We start from the raw sequence: 19,851 nt of genomic DNA, 5'->3' as shown, positions 1-19,851 counted from the left end.
ATTTCTTTTAGGTTCAGTTTTTAGTTTTATCTCGTGACAATGCTGTGCTTATAATCTGGTTAGGTTTAGGCACAAAAACCACTTGGTTATGGTTAGGAAAACAATGTTTTTGCTTGAAATACCTTTTCTGGTCTAATCAGTCATGGCTGGAAATGTCCACAGTCTTGAACTAGGGTCACTGGCTTGTCAGTCTTCTCATTTGTAACTCCTTAACCATCACCTCCACCTCCCAAGGTGACAGCTGGGTCACGAAGATATAATATGAATGTGATATGACACATTTTGTTGAAATTTCAATATCATACACATCTTATGACACATGCAAATGTGAACGCAACCTGACCACTGGGCTGGATATAGTACGAATGTTTACCTTCAGTTCACTACAGCTTGATAACAGATTGACAGAGTCTTCAGAACTTAAGTATGTTAACCCTGATGTAAAGTTAGAAAACTTCCTATAAACCTAAACTCATTCATTCATATTCAAATGTGGAGGAAAACTCATACCAATCAGCTCATCTGCTTTGTTAGCACTGTGATGGTGAGCTTTGATTAGATTTGACTGACAGAGGACCGGCAAGACAAACAAACAGCTGTCATCAGATTTTGATTAAAATGTTGCTAAATCCTGATTGGAAGAGCACAGACAACAGACACAGTTAAATAACTTAAACTGTACAAACATTTTGTTTTTCCAAATACAGGAATATTGGACATTCCACTCATACAGTTGCATCTACAAATTTCCCATGATGACAGGCTCATTTTTGTTAATTAGGAGGAGAGAGTTGCAGTCAGATTTGGCCTCTGGGAGTTGTCTATCACTATTAATTAAAGTTTGATTGCCAGAAGTCGTGTAAAACTTCTCTGTCAACATTTTTCACATCCAAATCACCGAGCGATACGGCAGCTACAGTCCCGCCCTCCTCCTGTCAGACTGTCTGCAGAATTCAAACCACCAGATAAAACAAATCTCAGGCTTTGAAGGAGTGTTGATGGAGGCTACTTGTGTCATTTACAGTTGATGGCTGGTGTCAGCTCATCCTCAGATATCCATGCCGTCCTCTGCACCAGACGAGGCCCCTCTTTCTATTTTCATTCACCCTCTCACTACTTTCATTCCCTCTACGCCATCCCGTCTCCCTGCGCTCCTCTCTTCTCCCCCGCTCTTTCTCACCTACACTTTCTGGATGTGTCTCTCTGCCCTGTAGACACTCTTTTATCCTCCCATCCCTCTGTCTCCCCCTGGCTCCCTGCGCTTGTACTTGGCTGCTTGCTTTATAAATAGCTTGGCCTAGATTACAGCAGCTGCATTGGCGCTGGCACCAGGGTTTGGTTAGGCTGGGCCAAGCGAGGTAGCCTGGTGAAACAAGAGGTTGGCAGTGAAGGGACGAAGCATGTGAGTGTGAGTGTGTGTGTGTGCGTGTGTGTGTGTGCGTGTATGTGTGTGTGTGAAGATCATGAGGATAGTGCAGCCGCAGCCTATCTGCATGCCTGCAGTGGCCGAGCTGTTTTCATTCCTTCCATTCTTCTGCAGTCACACACACACACACACACACACAGCTGATATCACTCATACGTCTGCGAGAACTGTCGTCATACTTGTCATATTTTCATTTCTATTTTTGGTGAATTCTTCTAGTGAATAAATGTTTACTAATGTGTGTGTGCTCAGTTTGACTTCACAGATGATGCAGCACAAATACACTACACTTGCATGACGCGTATATCTGTCATTTATGTGTTCGGCGTGTGCGGGCATGCATCAACATACATGTGTGTATTGTGAGCATGCGTACATGAGCCCACCGTGATGATCCACTGCCCTGATTTCCTCCCTCCTGCTCCTCTGCAGAGCTCCACTTCAGAATACAAATTGTGCTCGTCAGTGAGTCCGAGACACAGCGTCTCACCCTTTGAGCATCTCTGCTGCCTCGCCGCCTCCTCCTCTTCTCATCTTTTATGAAGTGCATCATGCCAGTTAGAGACCCTGCAAAACCTAGATTTCTGCTGTTGGATTACAGATTTGCAGAATGCATTAATTCACTATTTTGCAGAGCGTTAGATTAAAAGATCTACATAAAGCTTTGGAGGTGCTGGTTGCTAGAAATCAACCGTTTAAAAAAGCGACACATTCCTATTTAAACTAATAGTTGATACCAAAGTGAAACGAGTGCTGTTATTAACAAGTCATACAAGGTGGCAGCATTTGAGCGTTCATAATCATCTGCATTTTGAAAGAAATGAGCAGTCGCTCGCCTTGTTTGAAATGGATAAAGAGTGTGTTATATTTTCCTCCATGGAGTCTTGTTTGGGGCTGAGATCTAACAGAGGGAATTGTGAATGAGAAGAAGAGAATTGAGAATGAGGAGGGGGAGGAGGAGGAGGGCTGCAGAATGAGGCCAGAGAGGAAGAAAAGTGCTTCATCATCCGCAACGATCCATCCGACTTATCAGCAGCGACAAAAGGGATCAGAGGAGCGCATCGCGACAGTGCTTAGATAACCGAAAAACATTAATGTTTACGTCCGTATGTCAGTGGCTGGCACTAAAGGTGGTCCCCAACCTTCTTTTTTTGATGATCTCAAGCATTTATACCACCCATTATGCTCATTTGATTGATTTTAAGTTGTTTTACACCATTACTTATGTATAAAAGGGGATAATGTTATTACATTTTCACTGTTTATGTCAGTTTGCATTTGTACCTGAAGCACTTTTGGCAGACTATTTGGCAGAAGCTGGTTGTTTTAATTGTTTATCCATTACTTTTGGCAAGCACTTTCAAGCGATTACTCACCTCTTTTACCCCAACAGGTAAATTAGGTCTTCTAACTAACGTTAGTGAAAAAGTGGTGTTATTAATGAGAGGGTTAGGGCTAGCCATTTTTAACCATGTGTTTATTAATTACTGAACCATTTCGCCATTATTTTTTTTCTATTATATCTTTTTCTATTCATTAACTTTAAGCAACCGTCCATTGCTTTTACAGCACTTGAAGTAGCAGAACCCTGATGTTTGAATCATTTGTCCATTACTGTCAGCTAACTATTTTGACTGCTCATTTGCTAATTAGCTTTTATGCACCTTTAACCACAGCACATGGTGCTCAGGTGTTAGAACTGACTCAGACAGAGGTGTATATTGAGCAGTCAGCATTTCACAGCTGCTGAAAAAGCATCATACCATTTTGAAATCTATTTATGTTTGTTTCCCTCCTAAACAAATTATATGGATATATGTTTTATTAAATCCTGAATTACTTATATTACTCATCACATGTCCCACAGATCCCAACTAAAGTCCCCCTGCGGATCAAGTATTCCTGGTTGTGAATCCAGCAGCAACACTTCAGTGGAATAGGCTGGACTAGATCATGTTAGACCAGATTAAACTAGTCCCGACTAAATGTGAGGTTTACCACAGGCAGGATGGCTTCGAGGACTGAGCATCAGTGAAGCAGAAATTCTCTTCAGCCAGACAGTGAATCTCTTCCATCTTCTGTTGACCCAAGGCTTTGTAAACAGGGGCAAGTGAAAAGAGAATTTTCCAACAAGGCATAAATAAATGATCACAACAGTTGGCGAGCTTCGACTACATTAGATTCCAGAAAACAGAGTGGATTTAAAAGAAAAGGCGACACAGGCGCGCTGCTTTATCACTTCTGAGCTTGTGATTAATGAGCTGTGGGGGTGATTTTGAAAATATATCGGGGGCCTGTCAAGTAACATCTTCCATACCGCCTGCTCTCACTACCGTGGCTTGAAACAATAAGAAAAGATTCACTCGCAGCAGATGAAGCAGCTGACGATGGTATTCAGGCTCAGGCCAACATGTTACAGTGTCTGAAACATGTCGTTTTTGGCATTTAGAGTCGGATTGTTCCAGACTGACTGACTGATGCTGTCTGGTGGAGGAATGTCACAGTCATCCTCACATATCTCACTCATGTTCCCCGTCTGCACAGCATGGACAATGCCTGACACACAGAGACATAAATAGCCTTTACCGCCGAGAGCCTTAATATTAATGGCTTATGGGGGACTTAGCTGTCTCAGCCGGCTGGGCAATTATTATTATGAAACGGCGAGAGAGAGAGAAACTGAGGGAGAGAAGGGGAGATGATCTGAGTGATGGAAAGAAGACATGGTTTGTTAGGATATTACGCAATGGCCTAATGTCTGTGGGAATTTTTTAAATGATTGGGCCTCAGCTGAAGTGGAAACTCGCACTGTATCATCATAATTAAGAGCTGTGGCAGCGCTGTCAGCTCCATCAGCTGCTTTGTTGTGGGTGATAAAGAGCCACGGTACAGTTAATCTTCAATCAACAAGTCAGCAGTAAAAGTACAGTTCAGCTCACTAAGAACATCTGTGAAAGTTTTCGTATCTGAGTCTATCCAGGATCAACAAGGCAGACTCAAATTAGATATCCATTAATTTCCTGTATCAGCTGACAGCATGTAGGGAGACAACCTCTTCAGAGAAGCCGTCATATAACCGCGTCATTTGTCTGTTATTCTGAAGCCCATGAAGCCGTAAACCACGTCAACTGAAGGCAGCACTAACTCCGGAGCATGCAGCTGACGGGCATGGTTATGCAATTATGGCTTGACAGGAAGTGCTGTAGTTGTCTGTCAGTGAGGCAGTTGCTTGAGCTCATGATTTATACAGAACGATATGTTACGGTAAAGCAGCTTTTCAAATCATAGCTCTTATATGACTTTGATCACAAGGAAATTATCAGCATATTATAGCACTGAATCGAGAAGACCTTCACAGCGTAATGCAGCGGATCCTAGCATCTACTTGCAACCCCCCCGCCACAAGATGCAGAAAATGTCATAGTCTTCATAGTCCTTAAAACATTTCTGTTCATCTACATAGGTTGTTTATGAGAATGATGCAGCGCTGTTTTGCAGTGAAGCTCCAGAAATGTTATGTGGATTCTTTCCAGCCCAAAGAGTTATTCACTCACCCCCAGTCCACATACTTGGGGTGGGTGAATAACGACTCAATTTTTTATATTTGGGGTGAACTTATCCTTTAAGTTGAGAGCAGTTTAATCCAAAAGTGATTTCCCCTCATTAGTGTTTCACTTGACTACTCCTCTAAGGGATAAAACATCACACCAACAAACACAAAGATGAGACGAAAGCTTAAAATGACTGATACGATTAAACAACGAACTGATGAGGAAAATGAAGATTTGCTGCCCTCTTTGTTTCATATCATTGTAAACTGAATATATTTGTGTGTTGAACTGTTTGATTTACAGAAATCTTAGATTTTTCACAAATTTTTGACATTTCATAGTATTAAAAATGCATTGACTAAGAGAAAAAAAATAATATTTGGCTAAGTAATGCAGAAAAAAACAATCCTTTGTTGCAGCTGTACACTTGTTTAATGCAATCCAGTAAGAACGACCTTGTAATGTTATGTGTTTCATATGATTACAGCGCATGGGTGTTTATTTAATTTAATGGTGATTCTTTAAAGAGGCACTTTTTGTATTATGATGGATTATATAAGGAATTTTTTTTGTTATTATTTTGTATTAAGTAAAACAGCCTCCACACCTCTGAAACAGCCTGAACAGCATTAAACATGATCAGGACTGTTACTGAAGGGCTTTAATGAGACAAGAATGAGACGTCCCTTGTTTGTATTCATTGTACTGAATATGCAATCATCGTCCAAAGGCATCACATGTAAATAACTGAGCTCTCTACCAGAATGCAGGGGGTGAGTCAGGGTGACTCTGGTGCTGGTGTACCCATGTACAGTTTGGCTGACAGGCTGATTTTTTTAGAAAAGGGCTCTGACACATGTCGGTGCTCGGTGCACATTAAAAATATATATACCAGGAAAAAATACACAAGAAAAAGCGGAATAAACCGGTGCACTGAATTCTGCAGTGCACGGTTCGTCGGGCACTGTAGTGGCGTAAAACACGACGAACGTGAGGCTGGTGATGACGTCAATGTGGAGCCAGGGAGGGAGGGGGAGAGGGAGAGAGAGAGGGAGAGAGAGAGAGTTTGCGCTGGCTGCTGCAGCATCACTCTCGTCAGTGCAGTGAGGAGTCCAGCAGCAACTCTCCCGGCTGAGAAAGAGAAACCAAAGCAGAACAGTCCGCTGGACGTAACCTCAAGTTTCCTGGACCTGACAGAGAGGAAGAGAAAGACTTACTGTTTTTTTTTTTTTACTCCATTTCTGTTTTTTTTTCCCAACCACGAAGGGGAATGCCATCGATAAATATGAAACTGGAGATGGTGACCATCATCGCCTGCGAAGTAGACCTCGAGGTGTTTACATCAGACAAAATGCAGGTACGCTTCTCACCGAGAAAAAAAAAAGAAAAAGAAAGAAAGGGTAAAAAAAAAACGCACGCTGCAACTAAACCCTGAGTGTGCCCTTGTGTTGTGTGGTTGTGCAGCAGTTTTAGCTCATGACCCGGCTGCATGCTGCTGAACTGTAGATGTGCATGCATGTCTTGGTGACGTTGAATGCAGCCCTCTCTCTCTCTCTCTCTCTCTCTCTCTGTCAGACGAGGAATTTTATCAATGGGAGCCGCAGCTCGCCAAGACGCACGTCCCGCGACGCGCGCACGGCACAGCGATTGACGCTGGATGAATTGCAGAAATGCGTAGATACGGCGAGATTTGGACGCAGTCAAAAGACCAAAAAAAAAAAGAAAGAAAAACATCCCAAATGCGCAAGTTGAATGGGAAGGGTGTGATGAATTGAATCGTCCATGCAAAGGCACACGCAGGGAAATAAGTGAGGCAGTTTTTTTAGACGCAGTGGCGGACAGACCCTCTTCTCCCTCTCTTTATCTCATCCCAGCAGCACTGCAGGTGAACTGGGTTATATAAAAACAGCCATAGCAATCCAATGAAAAGGATCAGTTTGACAAATATCTGAATAATCCAACCATATAAATGCATCGAAGGTAATGTAAGAGTCTAGGTAAACTCAGCACTGACCACCCTAAACACTCCCCACAGTCATATTTTATTGACGTGTCTTGAGGGCAGGCGCAGGTGTTCAATCTGCTGCCTGTCAGTCACAGAGCAGGAAAGCAGTTGCACTTAAATGTGCTCAAAGTGAGCCCACCTTTTGGCACCACAGCGTGCCAGGTTTGGGGCTTAAAAGGCCACACAGATGGTCCGCCAAAGCCTGGCTCACCTACTAAACCCTTTGGAAATTCCATGTCAGAATATATTCCCTCACCTGCTGGCTGCTCGTCTGCCTGTCTGATTTGACTCATCAGGAAAGAGGCAGAAAGAGACGCAGGTCTGAGGCGAACTAAAACCAAGTCAGAGCAGCCAGTGTTGCAGTTGTGACATTTTCTCAATCACACAATCGTGTTTTTTCTGCCCCTGTTTCACTTCCTCTTCGCTGCTGATGTGCTCTGGTGAAGCTCGAGGCTGATTTCAGCTTTTCCTTGCATTTGCAGGTTTTTTAAGAACCCAGTCACCCCCACCCTTGTCCCCACAGCGCCTTGCTCAGCCATATATTACCACTTTTTGCAACTCCATGTATATCGCAAACTTTACGCTCGCAGCTCAGAGGATTACGCGTGTATATGAAATGGCCTTTCGTCTGTGATGGCATGAATTGTACGTACAATTTGATACTACTGAAGAATGTATTGCACGTTTGAACATAAGCCATGCATGTCAGCCGGTGCCCACCCTCTGGTCTGCGTTCCCCTTGTGAGCCAACTCTCATTGCACTTTCAAACCCCCGCAGACCAGCTAAGGTGAAAGACACCGATGTGTCACTGTGCAGTTGTCCTGTAATTACAGGATGGTTGTCGTCATCTTTAAGATTTCCCAGGGACGCGAGGTGACAGAAATATGGCTGTCAGGGAATGCTGTGAAACCTCAGAGGCGTTGATTGTGCTGAATGATACTCCCGATCATGACACATTATGATCACACGTGTCAGTTATTTTTTAATGATTTACTTCAGTTAGTGCTCTGAGATCAGACGGCCTCCAGACAGGACGATCTGTTCAGAGCGCAGTCTTCACTGAAAACCTCCCTGTCAGGCAGCTCTTATCAGCCTACCTCTCCGAGACTCACCCAATGAAAAAGGGGGTCCGTGCACAATTAAAAGAGCAGACAGAGGGCTGACTTTCGAATGACACAAAGAACACCACTAATCCTGGTTTCTGGCACACACACGGAGAGCGATGGAGAGCGCCGGGGGAGAGGGCAGATTAAAGCAGGGCACGTGGGGAGCGGCCTCTGATTGAGCTCACCTCCCTGTCAGCTCCTGTTTTTATTATCATTCAACAAGATCTGATTTTTTTTATTAATATCTCTAAATCTGGAGATGAGAAATCATAAGACTCCTGTTTCGTTGCAGACTAATATGTGGATTGCTGCTATTCATATTCACTTCAGAGAAAGATTAGGCAACGGCAGTGGTTCTTGAATGGTGAAGAAAATCAGTGAATGGCGGGGTTTTTTTAATTAGAGGAGATGCCGTGCTGTGGTGTTTTGGAGCCATTGTTTTGACACGGTTGAAATGGCCTTGCCCACGCCTTGGCTCAATCCCTGCTGGTTACATCATTAATGAGCCGAACACAGAGGCTTGTGGACAGGGCAGGTTGTTGTTGCAATAATGTCAGAGCTGGTGGTACTGTAGGCTTTCATAGCGGAGTGCTTTGTATCCATTTTGGAGCAAACAGAAGGGCTATTGTTGTTGAAAGGTCTAGTGAGGGCAGAGCTGTGGGCAGACGCTGTCGTATGTGTACGTTCCCCACAACACTGTAATTACCTGGAAAATCTACCAGCATCAGCAGATGATAGCACAGGACACACGGTGAAGGTCACAGCTTGTTGGCAGGCTGTGAATATATTACAAAGCGTGACGCAAGCCTTTACAGTTACCTCCCATGCTTGATTTGAAGCTGGCATCTTCATCTAATTTATGCCTTTACTCACCAGTCTGATGGCTGCCTGTTTATTCGTTCTTTTATACGTACATTTAAATTTGATTAAAGGGGGAATTATGTTGTTTTAAAGAAGAAATTCAAACCCAGAATTTAAATTTTTACAATATTAATAATTACATAATTTCAATAACTGAATAAACAAGCTGTTCTCATGGGAAAATAAGGTCCCCAGAACACTGTTTGAGGCTAGAAAGGTGGCAGGGTCCGCCACATATAAACAAAGTAAAACAGTATGAAATTGTGTCGTCCTTTATGGTCAGTTTGTTTATTCAGTTTATTCAGTCATGAAACAAAGACAGTTTGTTTAGGCAGAAAAAAATCTTCTCTTCTGATTAAAATTTCTTCCATAAAACTACATACTGCACCTTTAAGGTGCTCTTTCTCCTGATAAGTACCCATCTGGCTTCAGTGTGTCACTGAATGAAATGGGTTTTAATTGGGAAGAAAACAGGATTTTAACATTATGACACATTCACACTTTATTGTTGAGACACTTGTGCAACAGAGACGGCACTGCAAGCCACAAAGTACAGCTATTTTTCAATTACAGTTCGCGTTCCCACACACTGAAGACTGTAGTAACACTGACACAGTCACACACTCCAACCACAACAGTGAGTCAGCGGACTCGCATAGAAACAAACACCTCTGTCAGCAAACACACAACACAACCCCATCGCCGAGAATCCTCAGAGAAGTTTCCGTCCACCTGGGTCACGTTCTGTTTGTCCTCCTGTCTGTCTGTTTATCCGTCACTTGTGTCATATGTCTGTTCCCAGGCGTTGCCGTCACAGAAATTATGCTTGTTTTGAGGAAGGAGGGGAGATTTGATGACTAATCTGCTATTTGCAGGTCAACAAAACTAGAGTGATTCTGCTGACGTGTGTGATGTTTTTCATTCTTTCCCACTGTCTTTTTTTGTTAAGCCTTACATAACGTGTCGCCATTGCCTTTAGTTTGTGACAGCTATTTTGAGCAGCCGAGCAACAAAGTGAGGAATTATCCAAAAAGGTTTCCAGCTACATTGAATTATACAGGGTAAAGGTTAGATGAATGGATATCAATGTTTAATTAATCTGCAGCATACTTTCTTGATTAATCATCTGGGTTACAAAATGTCAGAGAATGGGCATCACAATTTCCTACAGCCCAAGGTGACATCTTTAATCAGCTTTTTTGATCCGAGCAACAGTCTGAAACCTGAAGATACTCAGTGTACTAGCACATAATACAAGGAAAAGCAGAAAAATCCTCAAAATTGAGAAGGTGGATCCAGGTAATGTTTGGTAGTTTTGCTTGGAAAAATTACAAAATGTCTGCCAAAGCATTTTATCCGGATGGACGAATCAGTTATTTGCCTAATCATTTTAGATGATGGCAGTCCTCGCTCATACTTTCTACATGAGATCCCAGTTTAAAGATATAGTATGTAACATTTGCAAAATGATGTTTGGGGTGATTTAAATACTTGAGTTCCCATCAAAGTTTTCTGCATGAATTATACTTGGAAACATTCAAAATTATTAACAGAATGTGAAGAAATAAAAGTTTTGATGTTATGACATCCATGTATTGTGTAGAGATTAGCTTGCTAACTAGCTAGCAACAACCCATACCAGTCCAACATTCCTGTGCTAGTGGTGTAAACACAAACCCTCCCCCGTGCTGTTGCACCATTAAAGTTAGTCAAGGTAACAGTTCATTTTGTCACCTGTCGCTCTAACTTCAGATATATTTTCTTCAGCAATGGTGGTTGTTTAATGATGAAGACAACTCCAGCGATAGCTACGGTCAAGCATGTCTTCTGGTTGGTATTGACTGAGAGATCCCAGTGGCAGAAATGTGCTTAAATTGTGCCTTTAAGTGTTTATCTATCTTACTATCTGCTATTATTTACCACTGGCAATTTAGTTAGTAACCCATTTTCACGGCAGTGTCTAATTATTTAGAGAAAGGACAAAGACAGACCTCTCACTCCATACTCATCAAACATTAATCCGGTCTGAATTTTGATATGATCCAGGCCCATCATTTAAAACACTGTTGTGATCCACTCTTACCAGCTTTTGAGGTGAAGGCAAGAGGCAGAGGAGCAGTGGCAGGACAGACAGGATGGATGTAGACGGTGACAGTATCATGTTCTGTGCTGGTAGGAAACCAGATCTGAAGCTTGGCAAGGTTGAGCGATCCTGGGCCTGAGCAGTGGGTTCAGGTGTGCCTGCTCCCCCAGTCTGGGCACTAGGCAGGTGGAGACGGGCAGCTCACGTTGGCCTGAAACCTTAGAGAAGTGCCGGGGCTCAAGTGTCAGCTAAAGGTTAGCGCTGCGTCCGTTAGGGTGACGTAGAACAAAAGACAGTCTCCTGGGTGGGGTGTCTGGTTACTGCGTGGTCAAGACGACACGACTATGAAGTGATAAGATTAGAAACAAAAGAAAAAAGGCCTTGCAATGGAATGTAGAAGCCCAAGGAAGAAGATGGGGGAGCAGCGTCACACATAATGATTGGCCTTTGTTATTGCTCATTGAATATAATTTTGCTGTCAGAATTTCCGATAGAATTTCCATTCCAAGACAAGCAGCTCTAGGAAGACAAAGCAGTTTTAGTGCCTAAAATAGCAACGCCCAACCAGTGACCTTAAAGAATACAGTAGGGCTTTAAGGCCATTGTGTCTGCAGTGTTATGGCAGCTAAAGGTTAACTTTACTAAGGTTGTGCACAGCAGTGTTTTCATTTTCAAGTGCGTATATTGATGCCGAAAACAAGTCAACAAGTCAATCCATGGAAAATAAATCAACTACAAGTTTGATAATTGGTTAATCATTTGTTTAAGTCTTCTGAATACACGAACATTTTACCTAATCAGTTTTGCATCATTGTAAATTGAATATTCTTAAGTTTTGACTGTTAAAAGAAACAAACTGGAAAGTTGTAAGGGGCATTTTTCAAAAAACTTTCTCTAGTAGTGCAGAAAGAATTATTGGCTTAAACACAAGTAATCTAATATCTATTAAGTAACAGTTGTGTACAGTTACACTGGGACAATTACAAAGACTAGATCAATATCTGTCGATCTAGACTCATCCCATATGCAGCAGTGGAAGAAGTTCATAATTTTGTTCCTCATGAAAGTAGCAATGCCACAGTCTATAATATGTAAGTTAAAGCATTGAGATTTTGGCAGCCTGGCACCATTTTTTCAAGTCTCCATTAGAGACTAAATGAATGAGGAAAGTAGAAACCAATGCTGTTCTTTGCAACGGTGGTGCCAACAATAATACCACACTGGGGGGTTAAACTGGGACATTAAGAAAGACTATATTTATCTTCCCAGATTCAACTAATATGCAGCAGTGGAAGAAGTATTCAGGATTTTTACAATGTGATAGTGGTAATGCCACAGTGTAGAAATACTCAAGTGAAAGCACTCACAATAGGACTTGAGTAAAATTATGATTATTGATGCATTAAAGGACAGATCATCATAATGTTGCAGCTGGTAAAGGTTACTAATACTATATATGCAGCTTGGTAATGTAATATATAATAATTTATCATAATTTATTTGATTGGAAACTCCCCCCCTTCGTTTTGTGGCAATATTGTTGGTGCCTATGTCGCAAAGACAGAGTAACAACTACCAGCAAAACTGGATAAAACCTAAGTTTATTCATTTAGTTTATGATGGAGACGTGAAAGCAGATAGAAATGGTGCCAGGCTGCCATTTTGTTTGAGTAATCTAAATCAGCAAAGCAACTAGGAGATAAAGCTCTGAAATAAATGCAGTGCAGTAAAACACTTGTTTTCTGAAATGTAAGAGGAGAAGAAGTTTAAAGTAAAAGAAAATGGAAATACTCAAGTAAAGCACAATACTGCATCACTGGTTACTGAAACATGACATTACACTTTGCAAGATGTGCAGTCATGCTCCTAACTTTGCTCCTGTATGCTTGATCATCACTCGAGCTGGGTGCTGACCAAGGTGATGCACTGATTGCAAAACGACAGATAAACAAAGAGCTCATGAGTCCATATGCTGCGGTGTCCTAAGGTAATAGCTGTAGCATCTCTTAGCCACCTTATGTAATGTCGTGTATGTTTGGATTACCGTCGCCTCTAAAGTGTGTGAGTCTGCGTGGGAGACTGTGTGGACACACTTGCATGTTAAAAGTGTGTGATGTAAGGGAAATGTGTGCGTGTGTGTGTTCAAACGAGGCCTAAGTGCTGCTGACTAGGAAAAGCTCCTGCCTCAATAAAAAACATAACGACCAGATTGGTGGTAATAGGATTAATGTGTCCCCTCATGCTGTAAACTGATTTCAATCTCCCTGCCGTGGACACACTGTCCCCGAGGGAGCGGCAGTGTAGCGCCGCAGCGTCGGCCCCTTGTCGATACCGTTCCCCCGCTCGAGCTATTGATCCGACTGTAATAACACTTGCACCATTCACATGCCTCCCTGGTGTTTATGCAGCTCTCACAATGCTCACAAAGCTATTAATCAGGAGTTGTTTTTGTTGTTTTGTAATACTGAGGATTTGCTGCTAATGGTGGCTGCTTTGACAGAAGCTGTGTTTGCCTGCCAGTGTTGGGTCACCACACACAAACAACTTCGGCTTGGTATTGAGTTTTTTTGTTTTTTTTGTGGCAACACATTATGTCATCAGAAGCAACTGTAGGTTACAGTTGTTCCTAGTGGCCACAAACGTCTAAGATAGCTGCAGAGCCAGCAGTGGTGAAACATCGCCGACATGCCAAAAGCATATTTGTATTACTCAACACCGAATAAGAACGTTGTTGCTCCAAACTCTTTTAATAACTCTGGAGGTCTTCTGAAGCCATAACATGTCAGACAACCTAAATACAGTACATGAGCTGCTATTTTTGGAGCGAAAATAAAAATAACTTGGCAGTAACTCGTGTTGACATTCAAGATGACATTCACTGTTTTTGTCTTTCATCACTATGTGTGCAGGTCAAAACCTACGCAGTGATCTGAACACACTTCCAATTAAGGTTGAAGACAAAGCAGTGGCCGTTTAAGGTTTTTAGTGGAAGCAGTCGTGAAACAGGGACATAAAATGATACTGATTGCAAATCTGAAAAAGATTGGAACCATGAACAATCATAACATCAAAACTAGTCACAAAAGTACAGACAGTTAAACGAGTTATGTTGTCCCTCATACCAGGAAGAACCATCATCGCTGAAAGATCAACATTAAGCCCTTTTCCTTTTTAAGGAAGTAAAGCCAAAGTCCTTATAGGCAAGTTTCACCACTCAGCAGCCATCTTGACAACACCCCTATGCTGTTATTCCTGGCTCACGAGACCAGTCCCCTATCTAAATGAATGAGGAGAGAGCCAGAGCCACTAGAATCACTAGTCTGATTTAAAAAAAAATGCAAAAAGTTTGTTGACTTTGCCCCAAAAGAAGGTTTAAACCACCTTTTTCCTACAGGTCATACTACTACAAGGCAGACGCAAAGTTTCACTGCACCAACTTCTATTACAGCTCAATACAGAGTGCAACATTAGGTCATCCCGCCGTCAGGGCATCTTGACAAATATAGGAGTTTATTGTCTAATGTTTGAATATCCTCACCTTGGTAATCCTGTGCATTAGCATGACATCCTCCTCTTCCGCCCTTATTCGATGTCTGTAGCACCTGTGCTAAATCTGTTGCACTGACGTCAGTGAATGAATAGGGAATAGGCTGTTTGTTTGGTGACAAAATGGTGAAACTGAGAGAAGTTAAGGTACGAGCAACAGCAATTGAAACTAACTGAAACTAACTGTTGAGTTTCACATTAAGCACTTGTGAGATGTATGCGGTTCTGTGTTTAAAAAAGGTCTGGAAACCTGTAAAAGGAAATGAGAACAGCTTCAGATGAGTATTTGATTTGTTTTCGACAGCGTCGGTATCGTTGTTGACAACTGAAAGGCCTGCTGTGTTTTCAACTGACGCATTTTTCTTGTCACAAGTGATAGTTGTAACTGCACTCAGACATGACTGCAGTGGAAAGTTGGCTCTGTTTTGATGGAACAGTCATGGAAAAAATATGGAACGTGATAAGCAAAAATGTGCTGGAAGAGACACGCATGCAGGTATGAGATTTATCATCCAGCTCCGTCTGTTATCTCTACAATCTGCCTCTCTTTGTTCGACCTCATTAGACTGGTTCCAGTTTGGCCCTTTAGGGAGGAAGGTAATTAAAAATGATGGTCCACACACTTAAAGAAATGAATTTTCTTAATTATTCCAACATGATCTATTTTTAGTGTAACACTGGCACTGACTCACCCCGAGGCTCCGTGGCCTAGTTTGTTGGTTTTCACCCAAATCCCATTCAAGCACGAGGGTCTGGATTAGATTGTACTAAAGCCACGCACGTGTCACAGAAAGATGAGTGATTCGCCAGATGAAAAAAAAAAAAAAACACTCTCAATAACCCTTCTTTACGTCCCAATTAGGCTCGGTTAATCTTTTCATTTTGATCCAAAATGCCAAATGGTGTAATTCAACTTAGAATTGAACTAGCTGGTGGATTACAGTCACGGATTTTGGTACCCCAGTGCCAATGTGATTTGAATACTGTACTAGCTTAAATGAGAAACGGGATAAAAATAGAGCGTTGTGACTCAGTCTGTGAATTTAAATGGCTGCAGATTTCTACACAGACGAAGCGTGCGTATAGATACATAGACAGGACCTCAACCAATGTTACAGTTTGACCTGATGTTTAATTGTTAATCGTTAGGGTCAGTGGTCTATCAAATGTTGGAAAACAGCAGTATATCCATTTTGTGCTACTCTGTACTTCCACCCCATTACAATTTTCGAGGAAAATATCGTACTTTTTACTTAACTGCATTTTTTAGATAACTTTAAGTAGGTAACTAAAAAGTTACTTTGCCAATTGCATTCGGCATGAGAGCTGAAGTAGTGCATTTTTCCTAAATATCGGATCCGATAATCAGTCGGGCAGATAATCTGTTGACCCATAGTATACAGTAGATACATACATATAAATATTTGCATATTAATTTTCATTCTGAAAGGGAGTACTACTACTACTTCCTATCTAACATTACCGTTTGATAGTGTAACACAATACGATAGGCATGAAATAATTCCAAGATATCAACACACATCAGTGCACATTTAAACCTGGAAGTGAAACACACAATGTAATAAAAGTAATATTCATTAACATTAGCCAACATGTTATCAAATATGTTGTTTTACCTTGAAATATGGCCCTGATTTCCATCCAGATTTTATCTATCCCTCATTTCCCCCCTCATTGTGTGTTTAGTGCATTTTCAGGCACATTGCTCATCAAAGGACATGGACATTTGAGTTGATGTGACTTGTTCACTCTCAAAAAGCAGGTGACACCTGAGCCTCATCTAGGTCCCTAAACTGCACAGTGAGTTGACAACGACACAACCAAAAGTCGGCAGAATGTTGGAGCTTTCGTTGAGAACGCATCCCGGGTCTAGTGTTTGTGAGGACGTTTTTGGTGATTGCATGTTTATTCCTCATTGTGTTTACCGTGCCAACAGAACAGGATGGACCTGAAGCTCTGCTAATTGTTACTGATCCCTACACGTTGAGGAAACATAATCCTTCCTTTACATAAGATGGGAAAACACTTAAGTCACACTCATCTGTCACCGGGTTCCACCTGATTCTGCCCCTTGACTGATCCATTACCTGGGAGACGTGTGAAGTAGATGCACTGTATAAACACTTTATCATTCCTCAGCTTTATCTCCTCTCCTGGATCCTGTTTGCCTCTGTACTGTTCTTTCAATCACTGCTGTTTATTGTTCTGCTGCCTGACTCTGCCCCAGATGAAACCGTGTCGACATCGCCCAATAGCCTCTGCCTCATCCCTAAGCCGACTGATCTTTTGTTCAGATGATTGTGTGTCAGGACCACTAGCCGACTCTTGCGTTCACTGCCTCCCTGTGCTGCTGAATGTGAGTCATGCCCACAGACATGTCCTGTTGCCACCGCGATGACAGCCTTTCCATTACCATCAGGAACATAACTGCCTCATTACCCAAGAGGCAATCTGCTGAAGGATGGCCCTCCAGCCACCGCCGCAGCGGCTGCATTTCACTAGCAAGCTTTATATCGCTCCACATTGGGTTTTTATTGTGCTGGGTTGCTTTCTGTCTCTTTTTGTTCCGCCTTTTTGTTTGATGTGTTCTTCTTTCTTGATCTCTATTTTTCTTTTTGCCCCTCAGGACATGCAGTGTGTCACCTGAGGGCATGTTAGTCTCAAAAGTTGATTTATTTCCCTTCTCCTCATATCTCAACAGTATAGTTACGGCTCATACTGCAAAATAATACAAAATTGATTAAAAACACACAGTTTGCATTTTAAAGCACTGTAGCTCAACTGTTTATTTTTTTTACTTAGACCATTTTCACACCAAAATTAGTGCAGATACGCTAATGCTAGACAACATGCTGATAGGCGCTTTGTATTTCTGTTTTTTTCTGGTGTGTCATCAATGTCACGAACACACCGGAAAACAGGGATACAGGGAAACGGTTAGATACATGGAAGACACTGATAATGTCATTTGCCAACTGATCCATGTTCCAGCGCTGCTTGAACAGAGACAAAAACTATTCACGTGATAATGTCTGTAAATTTGATACACGTCATAGCATCGTGTCGGAAAGGGGCAAAAACTAGCGTGTCCACCCAGGTGTCATGTTCCCATCAGTGCCTATTGGAGCTGATAAACACCCCTGACTACTGCAGAGTCAGTTGACCTGGGTGAGGTTTTTTTGTCTAGTGTGAAAGGAGTTTTAGAAGCTGCTCATTTGCATTTTCACCCAATTTCCACTTCAGTTTCTACTAGCCAGAAGCATTTCGTAAACTGTGGTGATAGTTTTACTCTTGCAGTAGGAAATATGACAGCTTTTAGAGTGTATATGGAATAGGTGTGGGCCATATACCAGTTTTATCACCGTTGCTACGACATGGATTTTGCAATACCCTCATTACAGTCATCAGTGTTCGACCATAATGAAAATAATGTGCCATTAAATGGCTAAACACCTACTCATAGAACTAAAGTTACACGCAGTAACTACTGTTTTACTTGCGTATGCCGACTTTGGTAACACAAACACATGGAGCGTAAATAATTTATCTGTTGAAATGTGTCAAAATTAACGTGAGATTTTGTGTTGCAAATTTGCTGCGAGGGGCCCCCGGCTAGCTCAGTTGTGCAACAGCAGGGCAAAGGGGACAATCCAGGACAGGACAGGAAGGGAATTTAACCTGTCGAGGTTCACCCTGGCTGTTACGTAAAGGTGACATGGAGAAACATGCGGTCAGCAATAACTGACGCGGCGCTTGCCGTTTCAATCAAGCCGAGTTGTCGGCTATTTGAGAGCTGCGACTTCACACCTCGGCCTCTGGACCGTCTCCGCCCCTAAACTCATCAGATTTCTCTCGTTAGATAAACGAAGCCTGCGAGTTAAACACAAGACTTTAACGTGAGAAGGAATCATGAGGATGATGTGAGGTGTAGAAATATGCTCCCCAAATAGATTTCTTGTTTTCTGTTACCTAGCTACTGTGTGTGAGATAAATCATATCTTCGTTTCAGCTTCCTGAAAAGATGTTGTCATCTGCCGTGGTGAAAATGAAAAATAAGAACATGCTGTTCTCCTCTCTCAGCTGTTGTCCTGCAGCTCTCACTCATTGCACATACAGTAGTAGCAGGTGCTGGATCAGACTGTGTGCGTGCATGTGTGTGTGCGTGTTTTGTGCTGTTAAAACCAGTCTGTCTGCTGACGAGGGTCGTCCTTCACTTGTGCTTAGATTCCTAATGTTGCTACCTGTCACATTATTTTGCCATGCAGGCCCGCCCTCCGTGTGTGTGGATTCCTACAGAAATGGCAGCTAATTGTGGAAACACAGTGAAGAATCCTGAGCACATTGCGCACATCACACACATGCTTACTCACTTGCCTCTCTCTCTCTCACACACACACACACACACAGAACAAAGGGAGTGGGTCACCACGGGGAACATTGCGATGGCAGATGAGCAGGCCACTTTTCAGCCCTGTGTAACCGAACTCCCCTCTCCTCTTCCTCGTTTCCCCTCCTCTTCCTCCTCTCATTCCCTCAGGATGTCCGCTCATAGTGACCACATAAATTAGTGATCGAGCACGCTCACTTGTTACACGCCAATCAACCGTGGGTGTATCAGCATCGGCGCGCGGGGTTAAAAACAAACACTATTATGGAACATGATCTCAGAGCTTTCCCACATGCCAAAACATCAATTTAGTTTAGGGAAGTACCCGCTTTGTGTGTTTGTGTGTGTGTGTGTGTGAGTGAGACTGAGTACCTTATCGGTTATCCCACATGGAGTTTGATGACATGTGAGTCATAGTAGCTGGCCAAGGCTCATGGAAAATTCACGGTTTGAATAAGGGCATAAGTGGGCTCTGCAGAGAAGCCAAACAAATGCTTTGTTGTCATTCTCAAGGTAATTATGATTTATCAGAAGAGTTTGCAAACAAGCAATAGCTGGTAATCTTAAAATGCTGTGGACCTTTGTTTTCCCACATATAACAACATAGTTTTGGCTGGGACTCAACTCCCATGCAAAGACCAAAGCTTTTTGTGTTTGTTTGTTTGTTTTTTATGAATTTTTTGTTGTTGTTTTTTTTCTCTAAAATCCTTAAGGCTGCACTAATCAAAATGTTTATATCAGCAGTGGAAAAAATACATTGGCTAATGTGAACCGTCTCACTTGTGGTGACAAACCCCTGAACTCTGTGGAGTTTTATAGCATTTTGAGCTAGCTGTCTTGATAATACGGCTAAAAACATAAATG

At 42.2% G+C, this 19,851-nt stretch overlaps 1 protein-coding gene across 2 annotated transcripts in view; it reads left to right on the top strand.

Annotated features, from left to right (window-relative positions):
* rcan3 (regulator of calcineurin 3) overlaps window positions 1-19,851 on the top strand; it is a 43,206-nt gene that overhangs the window by 11,923 nt on the left and 11,432 nt on the right. The window contains exon 1 of one of the 2 annotated variants that reach the window (XM_084380889.1): window positions 6,064-6,334. The exons of the other annotated variant lie outside the window; for it this stretch is intronic. Within the exon in view, the coding sequence (XP_084237015.1) occupies window positions 6,248-6,334 (87 nt within the window). The 5' untranslated portion in view covers window positions 6,064-6,247. Of the gene's footprint in view, window positions 1-6,063; window positions 6,335-19,851 lie in introns of those variants that run through there. 2 annotated transcript variants of the gene reach the window in all.

This window comes from Pagrus pagrus, assembly GCF_965226575.1.
Source record: "Pagrus pagrus genome assembly, chromosome: 18".
In the NCBI taxonomy this organism is placed as follows: Eukaryota; Metazoa; Chordata; class Actinopteri; order Spariformes; family Sparidae; genus Pagrus; species Pagrus pagrus.
This window is presented reverse-complemented; position numbering and strand designations above follow the sequence as displayed.